Source organism: Cornus florida, unplaced genomic scaffold (assembly GCF_030987335.1).
Source record: "Cornus florida cultivar Cherokee Brave unplaced genomic scaffold, ASM3098733v1 CherokeeBrave_3.0.0_Hap2_Chr09, whole genome shotgun sequence".
Taxonomy (NCBI): domain Eukaryota; kingdom Viridiplantae; phylum Streptophyta; class Magnoliopsida; order Cornales; family Cornaceae; genus Cornus; species Cornus florida.
In genome coordinates, this window is record NW_026775579.1 from 79,032,282 (window position 1) to 79,049,726 (window position 17,445).

At 37.9% G+C, this 17,445-nt stretch overlaps 1 protein-coding gene across 1 annotated transcript; it reads left to right on the forward strand.

Moving 5' to 3' along the window:
- The first annotated feature begins 1,904 nt into the window (after nucleotides 1-1,904).
- On the forward strand, nucleotides 1,905-16,436 carry LOC132274520 (protein CELLULOSE SYNTHASE INTERACTIVE 3). The gene is made up of 7 exons (XM_059775810.1): nucleotides 1,905-2,291; nucleotides 3,227-3,325; nucleotides 3,692-6,761; nucleotides 9,726-12,270; nucleotides 14,181-14,635; nucleotides 15,405-15,521; nucleotides 15,821-16,436. Exons 2-7 carry the CDS (start codon nucleotides 3,264-3,266, stop codon nucleotides 15,980-15,982), a joined length of 6,411 nt encoding a protein of 2,136 aa, XP_059631793.1. The 5' UTR covers nucleotides 1,905-2,291; nucleotides 3,227-3,263; the 3' UTR covers nucleotides 15,983-16,436.
- Nucleotides 16,437-17,445: the final 1,009 nt, after the last annotated feature.

The window sequence follows — 17,445 nt, forward strand, 5'->3', positions numbered from 1 at the left end:
AAAAAAATCTCACCGTTCCCCCCTAGTATTATTTACATGATTTTATAAACACATGTATGTGTGTGTGTGTGTGTGTGTGTGGGCAATGTGACGATGTTCCCTGATGAGGTCTTGGAGTTTGACCAAATGGGCATTTTAGATCCACATGTTTTTTTTAAAGTTAATGCTGAAACATTTTGTGAGATCTGATGAAGTAATACAGTTACCGTCACAAAATCCCAAGAAAACACAAATAATAGAATCTGCAATTTGATCTCCACACAGTCACACTCTGTTAAGCTGTCTTAAAATAATGACAATCGCATTAAATTAAGAAATGACAAATATACGATCCTTTGTTTTTCTTTAAAATAATCTCTAATATAATTATATATATATATTATATTATATGTTATATTAATCATATGATATACCCATAGAAAAGTACACACTAATTAAGTAGCTTTAGGAGTGAGGCCCATGCAGTATGGAAGATGCTTTTCAATCACATGGAGCTGAGGTGGAACTCATGTCCTTTTTTGGGACATATTTTCTACCGTACTTTATTTACAATTTTTATTTTTATTTATTTTTATTTTATTATTATTATTATTTTTGGGTAATAGTCATTTTTCATATTTCAGATTACTAAAATTGAAAAATACATTTAGTTGAAAAAATATATTCTTTTTTAACCAAATACAAGAAGAAAAAAATTTATGCACAAAAAATTCCTATTATAATGGATAAATTATTACATAATTTAGAATGATTGATTTTCTACTAATCACTAGTTAACACGCAAATAAATGTGTCAATTTTAAGTTATTTATATTCAATTACTGATTCACCGGGATGTTATAGTAATTTATAGTAATAAAAGATAAATCCTAAACTTGTATATTAATATTACTTTCAGGATTGCCTACAAATTAATTTCACAAGTGAACAACAATTTTTTTTATTTTATTTTAAAATTATTATGTTGAAGTGCACTACAATTGTTACATAATAATTATAAAAAAAAAGTGTACAGATTATTGGCAAGTATATATAACTTCAACATAAGAGAAAATTTTAACCAAAAATCTATGCATGATCTAGTAATGTTGAGGTTTGATATAAACTTCATAATATGTACATCTGTCTATATATATATATATATATATTTGAAAGGTAATAGGTAAATGGAGCCTCCTTGTTAAGTTTCAGATCTCAAGTTCGATTTTCTTTAGGTACAAGTAATTTTTTGTGGCCATGATCGCAGACATAGTTTGAATTTTACTCAATTCGTATAAGAAATCACCTTGCATAAGTCCCGTAAATTAGTCGGGACAAAACCCTAGACACCTTGATTATCGAAATATATATATATATATATATATATATATATATATTATTGCAACATTGTTATTAACTTTTCTTTTCTATTTTAATGGTCTTTTATGTGATCACCATAAGTGAACTCATTTCAATTCAATTTAACAACTGTAATTAGAGATTAATTTTAATCAATATTTTTCGATAATTGCTGGATATCGGTACGTGCACGATGGTGGAATGTATAATATTCTAAGATGGAAAACTACCATCCTCAAAAAAACAAAAAAAAAAAAACTGCAATCGGCATACTTTAACATTCTCCAGTAAATTCAGAGGTAGTGTGACTGTGGCAGCTGAAAAGGATAAAATTTTCAGGTCATTAGTCGACAATTCAGAGGGAGAGAGTTTCTAAGTCCGGGAAGCATTTTGGCACAGTAACTAATCCCGTCTTTTACAATAAAACAATTTGACTGGCACTAGCAAAATCGGGTGGAAAATAATTTCATCCAAATAAAGACAATACACGAATCCCAAACAAATCGGTTATATTAACAGCCAATTGACTTCATTTTCTTCTACAGTCTCACCACCGAATCATTCGCTCTCTTTCTCCGACACCCAAACTTTATATACATATATAGAAAAATATACACACAGTCACACACACACACATATATACACATATACGTATATACGTATCGGTATTGCTATTTAAGTTTGTTTATAATAAAGATAAACAAATCAGAACCCAAAAAGAGGAAGGAATGAGAGAAGAGAGAGAGAGAGAAAATACACAGAAAGGAAAGGAAAGGAAAGGAAAGGAAAGGACTCATACATACTTTCTTCTTCTTCTTCTTCTTCTCTCTCTCTCTCTCTCTTCTCTTTCTCTCTCTACTTTCTCTTACCAATCCTCCGTTTCTCCCTCCGTCGTCCACTGCGTTGACGGAGCTCTCATTTCGGCGTTCTTCTCAGGCATTTAATTCTACCAGGTAATTATTTTTATTTATTTTTTGTTTATACATATATTTTTTTTAATTTTATGTTTAATTTTGGTGGCCGTTCCGAAATGATGTTTTTTTTAGCCCTAGATTCTGTTGTTACTCTCATGATCTGATATCATTACTCTTTTATGTTTGTTTCTTTTGTTAATTGTAGAAATGATCTCATTATTAATGTCCTCCGCCTTTTTTCTTTTCCTTAATGTGTATATATACACGTATATATACAAAAATCTGTGTATATATGTTATATATATACGTATATATTATGATCTGATTGTTATTTGATTTTGACCTTTGTGAAATTGTTGTTGTTGATGTTATACATAGTGTTTGATTAATTTGAATTGTGAGGAAAGGGTACTGATTTTGCTTGCTTGTACCATTTATTCAATTTTCATTTATAGTATTATAGATATATTGGTGGATTGAATAAGATGATAGTGAATTTAACGGTGTGATGCTTGTAGGGCAAAGGAGGGATATTTTGGGTTAATTTAGTAGGAGTGTGTCCTCCACTGGGTGGGTTTTTTATTTTATTTTATTTTATTTTTTTTTTAATTTTTAATTTTTAATTATGATTCCAATCACTCTCCTTCCATAGCTACATTTTACTGTTTCTGTCTGATATGTATTGGGTTTTGCTTAGTTAAGGCAAGTTTGGAATACACTATTGTAATTATTATCTTGATTTATTGAAATCTCTCTTTTTTCTATTTGGAATTTGGCGAAGACAAGTTCATATTGTGATTTTGTGAATTCTGATTCTACTGGGATTGGGTGGACGCAACTTCATATTGATGTTATAATTATGAAACTTGGTTGGTTTGGGCTTTGGATCTCTCATTGCTAATCGACACGGATTTATTGCTCCACCTTCTTGCTAGCGTTGAGCGAGCAAAACTGATTGGCTGCTTATTTTGCAGGGGCCAAGGAGAACGCTGAAGTGGAGTCTCTGTGCAGATGTCAAAGTCTCCCTCTCCTGGACCAACTGTGCAGACACCCTTATCTGCTTCTCGGCCTAGGTTAGTATTGCTCTTTTTTGCTTGGTCTCTCTGAACATGGTACTGTTCATTGCTTCCACCTATGAGTAGAGTACTTTAGTGGTAATTAACCTGCTGCTACACTCATCATCTGAAGATAAGCTGTCATGCACTCATACAGAAAACTAGGAATATATAAATAAATAAATTAAAATGGAAAAGAGAATATAGATACACTCTGATATTCACTAATTTCTCATTGATTGTTTAACTCAATTATTGACGTTATATCATAAAATTCAATTTGAAATTCATCAATTAGATATTATTAATTTTTTTTTTTCAGCATCATATGCTAAATTTTTTTTTTTTTTTTTTAATACTATTGGATCACTGTTTACTTCTCAGGAAACCAAATGGAGCAACAGAAATGGATGATCCAGAAAAAACAATGTCTACAGTTGCTCGTCTCATTGAGCAGCTACATGCCAACGTGTCTTCAGCACCTGAGAAAGAACTTACTACAGCACGATTGCTGGGTATTGCCAGAGGGAGAAAGGAAGCAAGGACTCTTATTGGTTCACATGCCCAAGCAATGTCTTTGTTCATATCTATTCTCAGGAGAGGCACTCCCATGGCAAAAGTAAATGTTGCTGCAACGTTGAGCATTTTGTGCAAAGATAAAGACTTGCGGTTGAAGGTGCTTCTGGGTGGATGCATCCCACCATTACTCTCACTTTTGAAGTCAGAGTCAATTGAGGCAAGGAAGGCGGCAGCAGAAGCAATATATGAAGTTTCATCCGGTGGACTTTCTGATGATATTGTGGGTATGAAAATATTTGTAACAGAAGGTGTTGTACCCACCTTATGGGAGCAGCTCAATCTGAAAAACAAGCAGGACAAAGTGGTAGAAGGTTTTGTCACCGGGGCTTTGAGAAATCTTTGCAGTGACAAAGATGGGTACTGGAGAGCGACACTTGAGGGCGGAGGTGTTGATGTTATTGTGGGGCTTCTTTCTTCTGATAATGCTGTTGCTCAATCCAATGCAGCTTCTCTCTTGGCCCGTCTGATGTTGGCTTTCAGTGATAGCGTTGCCAAAGTAGTAGATTCTGGAGCCGTCAAAGCCTTGCTTCAACTTGTGAGTCAGGGGAATGATATTTCTGTCCGTGCCAGTTCTGCTGATGCTTTGGAGGCTCTCTCCTCTAAGTCAACCAAGGCTAAGAAAGCTGTTGTAGATGCAGATGGTGTCCCAATTCTCATTGGAGCTATAGTTGCTCCTTCTAAAGAGGTTATGCAAGGGGAGGGTGGTGAGGCACTTCAGGGCCATGCAACACGAACATTATCTAACATATGTGGTGGGATGTCTTCTCTAATACTGTATCTTGGAGAACTGTCTCACTCTCCGCGCTTAGCTGCTCCGGTTGCTGATATAGTTGGTGCACTTGCATACTCTCTGATGGTCTTTGAGCAGAAATCTGGTTCTGAAGAAGAGTCATTTGATGCGACACAGATAGAAAATATTCTAGTAACACTATTAAAGCCTCGAGATAATAAGCTGGTTCAGGAGCGTATTCTCGAGGCCATGGCCAGCCTTTATGGTAATGCCTCTCTCTCAAGAAGGCTTAACCAAGCAGAAGCAAAGAAGGTGCTAATTGGACTTATAACCATGGCTGCTGCTGATGTGCAGGAGAAACTGATAATGTCTCTGATAAACTTGTGCTGTAATGGGGTCGGCATCTGGGATGCCATTGGGAAGAGAGAAGGGATTCAGTTACTCATGTCATTGCTGGGATTATCAAGTGAACAGCATCAAGAATATGCTGTTGAATTGCTGGTTATCCTGACTGACCAAGTTGATGATAGTAAGTGGGCCATCACAGCAGCTGGGGGAATTCCCCCACTAGTCCAATTATTGGAGACAGGATCCCAGAAGGCAAGAGAGGATGCAGCACATGTTCTCTGTAATTTATGCTGTCACAGTGAAGATATTCGTGCCTGTGTAGAAAGTGCTGGAGCTGTTGCCGCGTTCTTGTGGCTTCTAAAAAGTGGTGGACCAAAGGGGCAGGAAGCTTCGGCTAAGGCGCTAACGAAACTTGTCCGTACAGCCGATTCTGCCACCATTAATCAATTGTTGGCTTTGCTCCTGGGAAAATCTCCAACCTCTAAGGCCCACATTATTAAAGTTTTGGGACATGTACTTACTAAGGCGTCACAAAGCGATCTTGTGCAGAAGGGAGGTGCTGCTAATAAAGGGCTGAGGTCTCTTGTCCAGGTTCTCAATTCCTCTAATGAAGAAACCCAAGAGTATGCTGCTTCTGTCCTCGCTGATCTATTCAGCAATAGACAAGATATTTGTGATAGTCTCGCAACCGATGAAGTTGTGAATCCTTGCATGAAGCTTTTGGCCAGCAATACTCAAGTTATTGCAGCACAGTCAGCTCGGGCCTTGGGTGCTCTGTCTCGTCCAACCAAGACTAAGCCTGCAACTAAAAAGTCTTATATTGCAGAAGGGGATGTCAAGCCTCTGATCAGGCTGGCCAAAACTTCTTCAGTTCATGGTGCTGAAACTGCATTGGCTGCTCTGGCCAATCTTCTGTTCGATCCCCATATAGCTGCAGAAGCGCTGGCAGAAGATGTTGTTTCAGCATTGACGAGAGTATTGGGAGATGGAACTTCAGAAGGCAAGAGGAATGCATCACGTGCCCTCCACCAATTACTGAGGCATTTTCCAGTAGGTTCTGTACTCACTGGGAATGCTCAATGTCGATTTGCTGTTCTTGCTCTTGTTGATTCCTTAAATGCAATGAATATGGATGGGAGTGATGCTGCTGATGCTTTAGAAGTACTTTCATTATTGGCTAGGACAAAACAAGGTGTCGACTTCTCTTATTCCCTATGGTTTGCCCTCGCTGAAGCTCCGTCAAGATTAGAGCCTCTTGTGCGCTGCCTGGCTGAGGGGCCTCCCGCTGTGCAAGATAAGGCCGTAGAAATCCTTTCTAGGCTTTGTGCAGACCACCCAGTTGTGCTAGGTGACCTGTTGATTGCAAAATCAAGATCCATTGTTGCCCTGGCTAATAGAATAATAAACTCTACTACTTTAGAAGTGAGAGTTGGAGGGACTGCATTGCTCATTTGTGCTGCAAAAGAACATAAAATCCAATCAATGGATGTACTTGATGCGTCTGGATATCTAAAACCTCTTATAGATGCATTAGTAGACATGATGAAGCAAAACTCCAGTTGTTGCGCTCAAGAAATTGAAGTCAAAAGTCCTAGAGGTTTTGTGGAAAGAACCGTCTTCCAGGAAGGAGATGAGTTTGAGGTTCCTGATCCAGCCATCGTCTTAGGAGGTACTGTTGCCTTGTGGTTGCTATCAATAATCTCTTCGTTTCATGCGAAGAACAAACTCACTGTAACGGAAGCTGGGGGACTTGAGGCCCTCTCTGACAAGCTTGCGAGTTATACTGTCAATCCACAGGTAAGCACTCATCTAGTCTTTTGTTGCATTTCACCTTCGCTTTTATTCTTTGCTGCAGCTTAAACTTTTGTAGGTTGAGCACTAGTAGACCCATGGTTAGCAAGGTAGTGGATCTAAATGCTGCTCTATCAGATCTAAATTAGTTGCCATATTAAATTGAGACATGGGGAAAATATGCTCCTACTCTTTCTAAGTTCATAGACACACTTAGAGATTTTATACAGTCAAATTCCTGTATAGAGGCAAAAGTCTGCCTTTTCGTATGAGTTGATTTACAGACTAAAACTAAAAATATGACTGTAAAAATTTTCCAACGTGTCGTCGGGTCGCGTTCCGGCACCAAATTCGGGCCACGATATCACATTTATGATAGGTGTTGATGGTTCAAGTTTAGTGATCCGGAGGTGATACATGAGCGGGGGAAGTATAAAAACGACGATGGGGATTGAGTGGGCTAAGAGAAGAGAGAGAGAGAGAGGCCCATGGATGTTTCCAATCTAAAGGCTTTGGTTGGTAAATTTCGTACATAACAGAGTCTGTAATTTTGAATTTAGGTTGGTTTGTTTTTAAAAGTTAGTTAAGGTAGTTGAGTTATCCATGTCCAAGGGTAAATCGGAGAGTTTTTTTCCCTAGTTGATACTCACCCCCCACCCCCCCCTCCTCCAAGGAATTGTTTGCACCCGCCTTAGACCTGATACTTTATGAGGCACGAGGGCCAAGTGACTTACCCACTTGAGCCTTAGGGTTGGTAAATCAGAGAGTTCAATACTGCAACAAGGATAAAAAGATAAATTAAACTCTCAATATTGTGTACTGACCAACCTAGTGTTCATGTGCATTCATTCATATTGTTCAACATGCTAGCATTTTTAAATTGCATGTTTTGATCCATAAAACCGTGTTTTGAAATGCATAAAACTTTTTTAGAAAGTCAAATTCTAATAGAACTAGGACTGGGAGTTCGATCTATTGAACGATCACTCGAGGCTCACTTGACTAGTTTTGATCGAATCTTTCGTCGGTAATCGAATTTTGTGGAAAGGCTTTTTTCAAATCTGGTTTGAAAATTTTAAACCTAAAATTATCAGTCTCCAAGGTCTATAAATAAGACCCTGAGTCTTAAGGAAACCTGTTCCAAGAGAATACAAGTATATGTAAGCTTACATCAAGCACATAAATCATATATTGAGCGTGATATATTTGTGAAGGTAATTTTAGAGTGCATTCTTGCAATCCAATTGCTAGAACTTTGTTTCTTTCGTTCATCATCCATGCATCAAGAATTTCAACACTACACCAAGTTTCACACAACAAACAACCAATTGGAAGGAGCTTGTCATTGGAGATCAATTCCTATACTCGGGAGGTTTGAGGTCTGCTCTCTCCATAGGAGATTGGTGGATGTGAATGGTATCTCCTTTCCTTGGAAGCCATTTGGCGAACACAAGCCTCGTTAATTGGTGTGCATGTGCAAGAGGGCTTAGGAGAGTGAATCATCTCCTCTTGCACTGTCTAGTGGCTAGGGAGGGATGAACTGACTCCTTGCCTTGTTTGGAGTGAGTTGGGTCATGCTGCTTTGCACAAGGAGCATGCTTGAAGCTTGGAGAGGGTGTATAATGGGGAGCTTGCGCTGTCCAGTGGCTAAGGAGGGATGAACTTACTCCTCGCCTTTTTTGGAGTGAGTTGGGTCATGCTGCTTTCCACAAGGTGCATGCTTTAAGCTTGGAGAGGGTGTATAATGGGGAGGCAAGCTTGAGATGCTTGGAGGGTTGCCCCACTTTGTTTGTGGTGGGGTCTTTGGCAGAAGAGGAATAGGAGTTCCTTTGAAGTGGAGGAGACTCCTATTTGGGCGCTAAAATTCTATATTCTTAGTTCTTTATTTTTTTGGATTCATGGTGAGTATTGTAAATTTGTGGAGGATATCATGTATTTTTCGGATAGCTTGAGATTGTAGTGGATCTTTTGATTTTGTGCAGTTATATATGAGTACACTCCCCCTCTTGAGCACTCTTCTATAATATCTTTGCTTGTCAAAAAGAATATAAACGAGAAGAAAAAAAGAGCGAATCGCGTGAGTTCATTGACTGGCATGGATTGTCTGGCATGAGTCTGGGTCAGAGGTAATCAGGGAACTCTTGGGTTAGAGTTTGGTTTCTAGTATAAGCCTTTCTTCTGATTAGTGACTTTGATCTGCTTTGAATGCTCCTGTGATTTTTTCCCGTTGGGGATTTTCACATAAAATCTGTGTGTTTCATGTGTAAATTGAATGGTTTTTATTTTTATTCACTTAATTATTTTACATGCATGATGGACAGATTGTTGAAATTGTTTCCTAGTTAATTCACCAATTTTTAAAATTTCAAGTAGAGTTTGTTTTAATTTAAAAATTAGTTATTTTTAGAAGGTAAAAGTTAAACATGACCTATTCACCCTCTTTTTAGATTCTGGGCTTTGCATACTCTGACGTATCAGCGCCTCTGGTCTCGTTCCGTAATTTTTTAGCTTCAAATCAACCAGTGCTTTGAAATGGACTGCTTTATGTCATATAGAACACCCAAGGATGTGGAGGCCAACAGGACTGTAGGGACCTAGAGCTAATAGCAATTCAGTTAGGGGTGCTAGCCCGCAGGGCCTAAATCACCAGGAGTGCAGGCTTAGGCCAGCATAGTGTCATTGACAGGCAATTAGAGTTTGAATGTTGATTCATGTATCATCTTTTGATTCTTTTAGCATATATACTGTAAATTTTGTTGTTATAGCGTTAAAGATATTCAACTGAAGAGTTCACTAGAACTTTGGAAATTGACCTTGAATAGCCAAGAATGGAGCATGCTAGTTTCTCAGTCACACCCACAGGTTCTAAGATTCTTGTGTTAGCTACATAGGTTAGATGATTTACATTCTTGGTTTAAAAATGACTTGTTTAATTTGGTTGCTGAACCAAAAGATTTTTTTAATTGACAGGCAGAATTTGAGGATACTGAAGGTATATGGATAAGTTCCCAGCTTCTCGCTATACTGTTCCAAGATGCAAATGTTGTCTTATATCCTGCAACCATGCATATTATACCCTCACTCGCGTTTTTGCTGAGGTCTGATGAAGTGATTGACAGATTTTTTGCTGCCCAAGGAATTGCTAGTCTTGTATGCAATGGAAGCAAGGGAATGAATCTTGCAATTGCAAACTCAGGTGCAGTCACTGGGTTAATAACCCTAATTGGCTACGTAGAATCAGATATGCCAAACCTCATTGCTTTAGCTGAAGAATTTTGTCTGGTACGAAACCCTGATCAAGTAGCTCTGGAACACCTTTTTGAAATAGATGATGTGAGATTTGGATCCACTGCACGCAAAGCCATCCCTTTATTGGTTGAACTTTTGAGACCAATGCCAGATAGACCAAGTGCGCCTCGAACAGCTGTTCGCCTCTTGACTCGTATTGCAGACGGAAGTGATACAAATAAACTAATTATGGCTGAAGCTGGAGTTTTGGATGCGCTGGCAAAGTATCTATCTTTAAGTCCCCAAGACTTAACTGAGGCCACTATATCTGAATTATTGAGAATATTATTTAGCAATCCAGATCTTCTTCGATTTGAAGCGTCAATTAGTTCATTGAATCAACTCATAGCTGTTCTGCATTTGGGGTCAAGAAATGCAAGATTGAGTGCTGCTAGGGCACTGCATCAAGTTTTTGATGCTGAGAATATTAGAGATTCTGAAATAGCTAAGCAGGCAATTCCGCCCTTGGTTGACATGCTTAATGCTGCATCAGAGAACGAACAAACTGCTGCTCTTGTTGCCTTGAGCAAATTAAATGCAGGAAATTCTTCGAAGGCTGCTCTGATGACCTATTTGGAAGGGAATCCCCTTGAGAGTCTACGCAAAATTTTGTTATCCACTTCTTCGTTGGAATTGAAGACAAGGGCTGCACAACTCTGTTTTGTTCTTTTTGCTAATTCAAAAGTCAGAGCAATGCCAATTGCCTCTGAATGCATAGAACCCCTTATGTCTTTGATGCAATCTGATTCAGATGCAGCTGTAGAATCTGCTGTTTTAGCTTTTGAGAGATTGTTGGATGATGAACAACAAGTGGAGCTTATGGCAGCCTATGATGTTGTGGATCTTCTTGTTGGTTTGGTTTCCGGGTCTAAGTATCAGCTTATTGAGGCTAGCATTTGTGCTCTCATTAAGTTGGGGAAAGACCGCACTCCCCGCAAGTTGGATATGGTCAAAGCTGGCATTATTGATAATTGTCTTGAGCTACTACCCACTGCACCCAGTTCGTTGTGTTCCTCTATTGTAGAATTGATCCGCATTTTGACAAATAGTAGTGCAATTTCTAAAAGTTCAGCTGCGACAAAAATTGTAGAACCTGTTTTTATGGTTTTGCTTCGTCCAGACTTCAGTCTGTGGGGACAGCACAGTGCGTTGCAAGCACTCGTGAATATTTTGGAGAAACCAGAAAGCCTTTCAGCTTTAAAACTTACTCCTAGTGACGTCATTGAGCCTCTGATTTCATTTCTGGAATCCCCATCTCAAGCTATCCAGCAGCTCAGCACGGAATTGCTATCTCATCTTCTTGCACAGGAACACTTTCAGCAAGATATTACAACAAAAAATGCAGTTGTGCCCCTTGTTCAGCTTGCAGGAATTGGAATATTGAACTTGCAGCAGACAGCAATAAAGGCATTGGAAAACATCTCTTTAAGCTGGCCAAAAGCAGTGGCTGATGCGGGGGGTATATTTGAGCTTTCAAAGGTTTTTTTTCAGGATGACCCTCAACCACCCCATGAATTGTGGGAATTAGCTGCATTGGTTCTCTGCAATATTCTACATTTCAATGCTGATTATTATTTCAAAGTTCCTCTGGTAGCTCTTGTGAAGATGTTGCACTCAACACGTGAGAGTACAATTACAGTGGCTCTTAATGCGCTGATTGTTCAAGAATCAACTGATACTTCAAGTGCCGAACTGATGACTGAAGCCGGTGCTATAGATGCGCTGTTGGACCTACTAAGATCTCACCAGTGTGAAGAAGCATCAGGGAAATTACTTGAATCTCTATTCAACAATGTGAAGGTACGAGAGATGAAGGTTTCGAAGTATGCAATAGCACCTCTGGCACAATATCTGCTAGATCCACAAACTAGATCGCAGTCTGGTAGGCTTCTTGCGGCTCTTGCTCTTGGCGATCTCTCCCAGAATGAAGGACTTGCCAGAGCCAGTGACTCTGTTTCTGCATGCCGTGCACTGATAAGTTTGCTTGAGGATCAGCCAACAGAAGAAATGAAAATGGTGGCAGTTTGTGCATTGCAAAACTTTGTCATGCGGAGTAGAACTAATAGGCGAGCTGTTGCGGAAGCAGGTGGTATATTGGTAATTCAGGAACTGCTACTGTCTCCTAATTCAGATGTCGCTGCACAGGCAGCGTTGCTCATCAAAATTTTATTTGTAAATCACACACTTCAAGAATATGTGTCAAATGAGCTTATCAGATCTTTGACAGGTAAGTCACTGCTGAAACATCTCCTCCTTCTTTTACTGTTGTTGAAGGATTTAAATATTAAAGTTACACCCTCTCTAACAGCCTAAGCTTTTAGATTTGATGGTAGTTAATATGGGATCAGAGTAGGTAAGGTCCTAGTTCACCGTCACCCTGATAATTAAAATTGAAACGCGTGTTGGACCAAAAGAAGGTCACATGTGAGGAGGCGTGTTGAATGATTTAAATATTAAAGTTACACCCTCTTTAACAACTTGAGCTTTTAAAGTAGACGGTAGTTAACAACCATGTTTCTTGATATTCTATAATGCAAATTCTGATTTCCTTGCCTGGTGTCTTATATTTTCAAAAACTAAAACACATTGATATAATATTAGTGCATGGATCAGTATGTGGTCACCTGACTCAACCCTGGCTATTAGTTTCACCATAAATCTACTTTCTCTTATTTCATCACTAACAAGTGTCACTTTATAATTTAAATCCTTCAACGCATACCACATAAATCTACTTTCTCTTATTCTATCACAAACAAGTGTCACTCTTAATTTTCTCCATTTAACATTGATTGCTAAACCTTTCTCTTATGTCACTCCTACCATTCATCTTAACATCTCATTTCTGCTACCTGAATGTTTCTTGTTTTCAGAAGCATTTGTATGCTAAAATTGCTACTGATTATGTTTCTAAATTCTAGATTTATGTGGTATGTGTTGAAGGATTTAAATTATAAAGTTACACCCTCTCTAACAGCTTAAGATTTTAGAGTAGATGGTTGTTAACAGTATGGACATACTACAAAGACCTATAGATGCACTCTTAGGAAAAAGATGACTAGTTGACGTAGAAGGCAAGAAACACAGAGCTCGGCTAAAATTAACATGGCATCAAGTTATTAGTAAGGGTTTTTAAAAGTAAAACGTAATAGGAGAGATAACTTTTAATAAAAAGAATGGAAAAAGAGAACTATGTGGCTGACCCCATTCTTTTGGGATTAAGGCAATGACAATCAAACACATACTAAATCGAGAAACTGTAGATCCTAATATTATAAAATGACCAATACATCAAGATACTAATGAGAATTGTGATTGCTTAGGGCTTCCCCTTCCTTTTCTTCTTGTTCCTGCATCATGTTTATTGTGAGTTGATGAATTGCTTCAGCACTAATCCCTCCAGCATCATATTTGTTGTAGTTGATGAAAGCATTAACCTCTTGACAGATTGACATTCTTTGTCAGACCAATGTAATATTGGTGTGTACTAGGGAGATCATGATATTGGATAGCTTATCAATTTTATTTTTATTTTTTTCGGTTTTAGTTTGTGCTTTTTGGGGGAGATTCATAGATGAGATAGGCCAAAATTTTATTAGTTTGGTGTAAATGGAAATTGAAACAATATTATGACTTCATATACTGGCTTATATGCTACATTATATTGGCTTCGCAGTTTTGAAACAGTATATGCTACATTATATTGAAACAGTATATGCTACATTATATTGGCTTCACAGTTTTATTAGACCAGTGTATGATGAATTCCTCACATAAATAAGTTAATGCCAATAAATGATAGATGCTAAGTTTAAAGAAAAATGACTACTAAAACAGAAGAAAAGGCTGGATCATGTATTGCATTTATCTGGACATGGTTAAAGTGAACATAAAATGGTTTTTTGGTTTGATTAAAGAAAATCAAAGGCCCTTGGAGGAGTTGAACTCCCATGCTATCCTTTCTGCACCATTTTTGTGTGGTCCAAGAGGAGTGTCATTTTTCTGTGTGTGTGTTGTATTGTAATTTGGTTGTGGGGGTCAAGAAAAATTCGGTCAATTCTTGGAAATGTTCCTTTACAATTAATCATAGTAGTTTCTGCTTCAAATTTGACTTCTCTTAATTGCATTGTTACTCAGCCGCTTTAGAGAAGGAATTATGGTCAACTGCAACTATAAATGAAGAGGTCTTGAAAACCTTACATGTCATATTCACCAACTTCCATAAGCTCCATGCTTCTGAAGCGGCTACTCTCTGCATTCCCCATTTGGTAGCAGCACTTAAGTCTGGTAGTGAGGCTGCTCAGGAATCTGTATTGGACACCTTGTGTTTGTTAAAACATTCATGGTCAACTATGCCAATTGATATATCAAAATCTCAAGCGATGATTGCTGCTGAAGCCATCCCCATTTTACAAATGCTTATGAAAACATGTCCACCAGGTTTCCAAGATAGGGCAGACAGCCTGTTGCATTGCTTACCAGGTTGTTTGACTGTGACTGTTAAGCGTGGAAACAACCTAAAGCAGGTCATGGGAGGAACAAATGCTTTCTGTCAATTGACGATAGGCAATGGTCCACCACGGCAAACCAAGGTACTAAATTGTTCTATTAAGGTTTAATGTTCAAAGAACTACCATATTCGTGTCTGTATTTGGTTAAAAACCTTTCCATTTCATGAGTGGGGTGTTAAAATGTCCATTTAAACTGAATATTTTAGGATAAATCTGCATTGTTGTTTACTACTTCGCCTTAATATGATGGTGGGTGGGCTCCACATTATTATCCATGCATAGCCAAAGCTGGAATGCAACAGATTTTTAGGAACATGTCTGTTCTTGAAGTGATATGCCAGCAGTTGGATCTGTCATGTCATGTAAACTCAGTATGGCAATTCATACAGAACTTGCTTCATGCTTAAACTCTGTGACCACATTTTAAGAATATTTTAGTATTTTTTATTCATGAAAAAGGAATAAGTTTATAGCAAATTTTTCATGCCAATGAACATTTAACTTTATTGAATACTATTGAGGGTGCCTTGGGGCAACGATAAGGTTATTTCATTGTGACATGGAGGAGGTTTCGAAACAAGGAAACAGCCCCTCCACATGTGGAGGTAAGGCTATGTACATCTGACCCTCCTAGACCCCGCAATGTAGGAGTCTCATGCACTGGGTTTGCCCTTTATATATATATGAACTATTTTAGGAAGTTTTTTTTTTCTTCAACTATTTTAGGAAGTTGAGGTACTCGTATCTGTGCTAGACTAAGTTACAGCATTCAGGGGAAAAAGAAGTTATTATCAGCATACAGCTACGTTGCATCTTCATTATAGTCTCTCTTTTTCTTTTTTTTCACTAGGTGGTGAGCCACAGTACTTCTCCAGAATGGAAAGAAGGGTTTACGTGGACCTTTGATGTACCGCCAAAGGGACAGAAACTACACATCGTATGCAAAAGCAAGAATACTTTTGGGAAGGTATTTAGATTTTAATTGTGATTCATTTAGTTGCACTCTCGTACGGATGTTGCAATTACCAGCCCTGTGCCAATAACAGAACAAATCATTGTTACAGACGGGCACTGTCCTCATTTAATTGAAATTAGAACCCAGTTCAATTACTGGTGAATACTTTGATTCTATGAAAATGATGATAGTGCCCATCATGCATTGATATATCATGCTGTAATTGGCAAGTCTGGAGATTGCAACAATAACATTCCTATTCCAAATTTTGCCCCCCTTGGTCTTTATATGGTGATGGTGGGCTTTTTCAGACGAGTCTCGGGAGAGTGACCATCCAAATTGACAAAGTTGTGAGTGAAGGAGTATACAGTGGACTCTTCAGCCTTAACCATGACAGCAACAAAGATGAGTCTTCACGAACACTCGAAATTGAGATTATCTGGTCCAACAGGCTATCTGACGAAAGCGTGTGAAGGGTTATGAAATTCTTTCTATGAAACAAATGTGCTGATAGAAGTCAGTCCCTGCAAGCATTTGAAACTGATCAAAGCGCGTAAACTAATAATGGTTGCAACTCAATGACATGCCGGGAGGTTGGTTGGTTTAACTGTACGTATCCATTTCCTTTGAAGTTCCATTTTTGTAGCTTTGTAAGATTTTGCTGCCTAAAGTGTAAAATATAGAAGGTGAAGTTAATGTCTGAGGTGAGAAAAATGCTGGAGGAATTGGGTTCCCATGATATGTAGGGAACTTCAAATCTGTTCACCAGTTCCTTGTACAGGTCAGTCTGTAGGTGCTAGCTGTGTAAAAATGTTACGAGAAATCGACATAAGAATAGGATTGGAAGGATCCTTTTCAAAGAAAGTTCTTCTATTGTATTCCTGGCAACATTTTTACAAATACAAGTTACCACTTACAGTTCAATAACTGCTTCCATGTTTAGTTTCTTGCATTTGAATTCCACTGTATTCACTAAAACCTATTTCACATGTGTTCCAAAGTAAGTGTCACTTGAAAACCCTAGTATCAGACATCTGGTAATCCACTCCATCGAGCATATTGGTCTTGTAATTAATTTACTCTTGGAATATTGAATTGGTCTACTGTATTTTACATAGGAATGGAGCACTACTTGATGCTGACAACAACAGATTTACACAAATTGAAATTGAATAGCTTCAACTCATGACAATTCAAATGGATTAGGGCACATGGACAGCTATGCAGATGATTTTATTTTATTTTATTTTTTTATTATTATTTTTTTTATGGCATCTTGCAGACAAAGTTTCTGTGTACAACAACTAGGGGGAAATGGAGGAAAAGAAACAAAAAGGCATGAACTGTCATATATTTATATGTATAAGATTTTACAATATACACAACATTTCCACACTTTTTGTCCACACCCAGGCTCAAACCTCCCTCATCCTTATGCGGCTTAATTTCGACACGAAAACCAGCAAATCAACAATGGCATCTCGCAGACAAAGTTTCTCTGTACAACTAGGGGGAAATGATGGAGGAAAAGAAACAAAAAGGCATGAACTGTCATATATATATATATATATAAGATTTTACAATGTACACAACAGGTGAGATGGGTTAATTTATTTGGTAGGTGAGATCGGTTTTTATTTATTTGATCTTATTGGACTTGAATTTTCAACTCCACAGTTGGAAGGTGTAAAGAAGATACAATCAATTTGGTCCCAGTTGTGTGTGAAGAGAAATAAATTGAGTGTAATACCAAAATTGATGTAGTATAATACAATTCAATTCCGGTGGTCTGTGAAGAGAAAGAGATATAGTTCGTTTGATGGCATGACAAAACCCGATAGTTTGAATTATTCAATTTGATTTTGTAGTCAGACAAGAAGAAAAATAGAAATGTAATAATAGTGCAATGATTAAAATTCAAATAGTTAGTTATTAT

Bases quoted from the DNA above. Each gene is read 5' to 3' on its own strand.
- LOC132274520 (XM_059775810.1), top strand. From the start codon at position 3,264: ATGTCAAAGTCTCCCTCTCCTGGACCAACTGTGCAGACACCCTTATCT. The intron at 6,762-9,725 runs GTAAGCACTCAT...TTTAATTGACAG, and splicing joins GTTATACTGTCAATCCACAG to GCAGAATTTGAGGATACTGA. The intron at 12,271-14,180 runs GTAAGTCACTGC...ATTGTTACTCAG, and splicing joins GCTTATCAGATCTTTGACAG to CCGCTTTAGAGAAGGAATTA.